At 34.0% G+C, this 4,812-nt stretch overlaps 1 protein-coding gene across 2 annotated transcripts; it reads right to left on the bottom strand.

The window, feature by feature from the left end:
* Window positions 1–244: 244 nt before the first annotated feature.
* On the bottom strand, window positions 245–2,531 carry LOC114725242 (F-box/LRR-repeat protein 3-like). 2 transcript variants are annotated; one of them, XM_028911724.1, is made up of 4 exons: window positions 1,782–2,531; window positions 850–975; window positions 352–494; window positions 253–271 (listed from the first exon to the last, which is right to left on the bottom strand). In XM_028911724.1, exons 1-4 carry the CDS (start codon window positions 2,418–2,420, stop codon window positions 268–270), a joined length of 912 nt encoding a protein of 303 aa, XP_028767557.1. In that variant the 5' UTR covers window positions 2,421–2,531; the 3' UTR covers window positions 253–267. The 2 variants fall into 2 exon arrangements, with proteins under 2 accessions (XP_028767556.1, XP_028767557.1); XM_028911723.1 differs by having other exon boundaries at window positions 245–494.
* Window positions 2,532–4,812: the final 2,281 nt, after the last annotated feature.

A 4,812-nucleotide genomic window follows, 5' to 3' on the forward strand; every position in this document is an offset into this window, starting at 1 on the left:
TGGTGCATGAACTTGCAATGCTTGCAATGGAAAGGTCAGTTATCATGCGGCAGCATGTGATATCAAGCTTTCTCAAATCTCTGTGTTTTGAAACAACAAACGAGAGAGCTTCATCTGTCACACCCAAGCATTTGCTTAAACTCAGCTCCTTTAGTGACGAGCATGAATATCCAACAGCCTTAATAATCCAGAGAGGTAACCAGGCAGCCATCTAATATATCGACTGCAACATTGAAAGTTTGTTCAACCCATCAGCCAGAGCAAGAGTCACCTGGATCATCAACTTTGAACAATTAGCTACAGCTGGAATCCCCTGGACCAAAGACCAAAAAGAAAACGAAATCTCAAAACCTGAAGTGTTGAAAATTATAAAGGAAGCAGAAGATTACAGGAGACCCATCCGCTAAATTAAGTTGTTCAAGACATCCAGAACTGCTTATTAATGCAGACAGACCGATGTGAGTAATGTTTTGACAGCCAGAGATATCAAGTTTCTGCATAAGGCAACATTAGTTAGTATGTTAGATAACTCATGTTCATCAGGATATTAAAAAAAGCCATACTGAGCCAAAAATAATAATAATAATAATAATAAAAGAACATACACAGATTAATGCAATCATTATACCATTTTGTTTTTTTGATAAAACAGAAAAAGGGAAAAATAAATTAGCTTCTTTCCACTTTCACACTCCTAATGCCACAGAAATTGGTGAACTATTGGTAGGTCAAAGCTGGCATCCTGCACTTCCTGTCCAATTACAAGCCGAACAACAACATCTTCGTGCTATCTTTACCGTTCAGACAATTTAACAAACTAAAAGTGCCAAGCTAACCTTCCACATATACCTTTAATGTTCTGCAACCTTGTTTGAAGACATCAGTGTTGTCATCATCAATGCCAAAGCATCCTTCAAGAACCAAATCTTCAAGATATTGCAGTTTAAAAATTGATGGCAGACATTTATCTGTGATCTGTCCATCACAAGAAACATACGAAATCAGTTATCTCAACCAGATGACCCCGCAAAAATATTTTAATAAACAAGATGTAATCAAGCATTGTCTAACTCAAAATTGAATGAAAAATTCAAAATAGAAATATTAATTCTGAATTTCTTTGTAACAGTGGGACCTGATAAACATCACTTCATTTGTTCTGGATGAAAAACAGAAATGAACTAAACAAAATCATCAAAAAAAAAGAAAAGGAAATGACCTAAACAACTTTTTACCAGACCTTTTGTTTCTTAATTTCTTTTCCCAGCAGAGCTGGTTCAAAAATCTGAGCACCACTTGTAATTACCAACATTGTGCTCATTAAACCTTGCTATTTAGCTCAAAATCACCAACTATTAAAAACTTCCGCTAACTCAGCGTTCCATGTGCAACAGATTCGGCCACTAATGATGCCAATAATTTCAATAGAAAAATTAACCTCCATTCAATTATTTACCTCGTTTTCAAACATAATTCAAGCTGTAAAATTAAAAAAATCGAAATCCCTAATTGCGCATAGCATTGACCAAAGCACAAGCTTCCTCTACAAAATCCTTGTCTCCGGATTGCCTTCCAGAATAACAGCAAATACATGTAAGATTATTCCGTTAATTAAAGATATACATATAACATAATTTAATTGCAGCACTTGATCAACTGAACTTCAAGTTTCATCCAAAAGATTGAAAGAGCAGACAAGCAGAGATAAGAAAAAATTGAAACAGAGAGAGAGAGAGAGAGAGAGAGAGAGAGAGAGAGAGAGAGATAGAGAGAGGGCTCACAGGTAAATAAGAGAGATCCAAACTACGAAGTTCCTCACACTTGATAGCAATCAACTCCACCCCCAAATCGCCAACACCCACACACCACTTCAAGCAAATCAACCTCAACTTTTTACACCCGACTGCAATACACCCAATTCCCATGTCCGTAATCAGCTTGCACCTCCCCACCCACAACTTCTCCAAGTTCGAAAACTGAGCCACCGCAGACGCCGCCGCGTCTCTCAGCTCCGTCGCATTCGATAAATCCAACTCCACCAGATTCTTACAGTTCATAGCTAAATTAAGCAACCCATTACTGGAGAAGAACTTGGACTGGGATAGATCAATCCGTTGGAGCGTGGCTTTGTAAGCGTCTGCCACAAACGCCAAGGAACCATCGGTGACTCGACGGCAAAGGGAAAGATTGAGATGGGTTACAAAAGGGTATCGATTTAAAACTGATGGGAGGTGTTCTGAGCGAAGGGGTTTCAGGGTTCGACGGTGTTTAGCTTCGATGGAATAGAAAGACTTACAAACCAGGGAAAATGATTTTTTGTCAAGCGGGTTAGAATCAAGGTGGTCGAGGATGCTGAAGACGAGCTCCTCAGAGAGAACATCAAACGGGTTCTGCGTCGCGGGGGATTTTTGCTTCTTCATGGCTATAAAGGAGGAGAACAAGGAAGATATCTGCGAGTGTATGCAGCCCTGCTTCCTCTTCAGCGAAGATCTGTGAGATTACAGAACAAAGGATTATTGAAAGAGATATTGTTCCTTATGAGTGATGAATCTGGTCGTTAAAAGGGCGAGGCCGAGATTATTTAAGAAGACTTTTGTTTTTAGCAAGGAAGACGGAGACAATCAGGGAATTGGAAGACTGAAATGCCCTCGTCGCCGTCTTGCGGAGAATTCAGACGTTGATCTCTGTGTTCCCCTTGATCTGAAAAGACATTAGTATCCTCGTGTCGTTGCCAAAATTTCACAGGAGTTTCTCTGTGGTTCTAATTCTACAAGAGCAGTGCCAAAATTCCCCATTTTTTACTCAGATTAAACATATAATTATTGTAACATCAAATTTAGTTTTTAAGATTGTGTTGAGCTTGAAATTCACAATGTAGGGGGATAAACTTGGGGAGCCCATGTAATAATCTGGGAAAATGAGAAAATGAGGAAGGGAGGGCATTTAAGTCATTAAGAGTAGATTGACTTCCGTACGGAGAAGAAGGACAGGTAAGGACGGAAAAGGATAGGGGCATTTTGGGGAATAAAGAAAAGGAGTGACAGTTACGTTATTATGTTAGAAAAGGGAGACGATATGTGGGGGAGGATTATGCGAGGAAGGACAAATTACAGTGCGGCCTGTACGACGGCCAATTTTGACAAAGACCCATACCCCATAATGCCCTTACTAATAAAATCTTCCACTTTTCTACTCCTATTGTTATAAAATCTAAAGACCACTTATATGAAAGAGACCTACTCTAGCTTGGCAAAAAATGTCAATAAATGATGATTTAATAGGTAAGACTTTAATAAATATTTTTTTAATTCTGTTTATAAAATACTTACAACCTGTTTTTTCAAAATAAAGAAAATATTAAATCATATTAACTTTATCGTAAAATTTACTAATTTTATTTCAAGTTAATATAGTTTCTGGTTCCTCAAGTTTACTCTCATTTTGATTTTTGGCTTCTCAAGTTTTGAAACTATAAGTTTTAGTCTTTCAAGGGACAAAATGATCTCAATTTTTATTGAATTATAGAAACAAGTATTTTAAATAAAAAGAAATTTCAAAAACTAAAACCTATAATTTGAATTTAAACGGCCAAAATAAAAATAAAACAAATTTAAAAGACTAAAAATTATATTAATCTTTTTATTTCTATTAACTATATATTTTTTAAAAAATAATAGTATACTAAATAATAAGTTAGAAATCAAGTAACCAAAAAGTTATTAATTGAAATAGTAAACAGTCTCAAATCATGAAGAAGATAACTAATGGTAGAAATTCCATCAAGTCAATAATAAGTTTGAATCTCATAAAAAACACCTTGTCAAAGGGTTTTAAATAACTTGAAAAAACTCTAAGTTTATACTGAAGAAAAAATTAGAAATAAACTTAGATTCATATAATAATTTGGTGAGATTACTTATATTAATAAAAAATAATTTTGGGCATGTAAATAGGATTAGAAGATTACTTTTTGGTAACATGACATTGATTCTACTGCCAACAAGAATCGCTAAGACAACTTAACTATTTTGTTGATGGCGAAAAAAATTGCGGATAAACTTCCGTTTATTTGAAACAATTTTTTATTATATTATATTATTTCTTAAAAATATAACATATTTGCAGGCAACAAGTATGAACGGTCATTAAATTTGCAGGCAGTGACCAGATCATCCTATAAAAATAGTACGGTTTTCGTACAGCCTCATCGAGGTGAGGAAGCCAATTCTTGCGCGGCTCTGGCTCAATGGTCAACGCCATCTCATTTCCACACATTTTATTCTACATAAATTGATCCAAGCTGTTTTATTTGAGTAAAATAGTATTAAGATGTTACTCCTCTATTCTTAATATAAGATTTATTTAATTAATTTAATTAGATTAATAAGTTAGGTAAGTTAGTTAATTATAAAAAATATGATATATTTTTCTTAAAATACTATAAGTATCTTTCTTAATATCCTTTCTTTCTCATCTACTTGATTATGATTGAAAGAATATTCATAGGGATAATTTAGAAAAAATTGATAAACATAAAAAATAGGTCTTATATTTAAAACTAAAATTAACTTAATAATTAGATCATATATTAAGAATTGAAGGAGTATTTTCTAAACGGATTTAACACCTTTGTGTTATTTATGATGCATTTCTTTAGATTCTAAATTAAACTATAAGTATTTTTTTTTCTTTTCTTTCATAAAGGAAAAAAAACTTATGAGTAAAGAATGAACAACGTGAGAGAGAGAGAATTTAAAATTTATAAGATGCTTTTAAAAATTTAGCACTAATTTTTTTTTCCAAATAGCAGTA

Source organism: Neltuma alba, unplaced genomic scaffold (genome assembly GCF_004799145.2).
Source record: "Neltuma alba isolate B1F8T4 unplaced genomic scaffold, ASM479914v2 tig00012235_pilon, whole genome shotgun sequence".
In the NCBI taxonomy this organism is placed as follows: domain Eukaryota; kingdom Viridiplantae; phylum Streptophyta; class Magnoliopsida; order Fabales; family Fabaceae; genus Neltuma; species Neltuma alba.

What these genes read in the sequence shown, in the direction of transcription:
- LOC114725242 (XM_028911723.1), bottom strand. Translation starts at nt 2,420, where the DNA reads ATGAAGAAGCAAAAATCCCCCGCGACGCAGAACCCGTTTGATGTTCTC. An exon ending in TGGATCTCTCTTATTTACCT is followed by an intron (nt 976 to 1,781) that starts GTGAGCCCTCTC and finishes TGTGATGGACAG; the next exon opens with ATCACAGATAAATGTCTGCC. An exon ending in AAGGTTGCAGAACATTAAAG is followed by an intron (nt 495 to 849) that starts GTATATGTGGAA and finishes TGCCTTATGCAG; the next exon opens with AAACTTGATATCTCTGGCTG.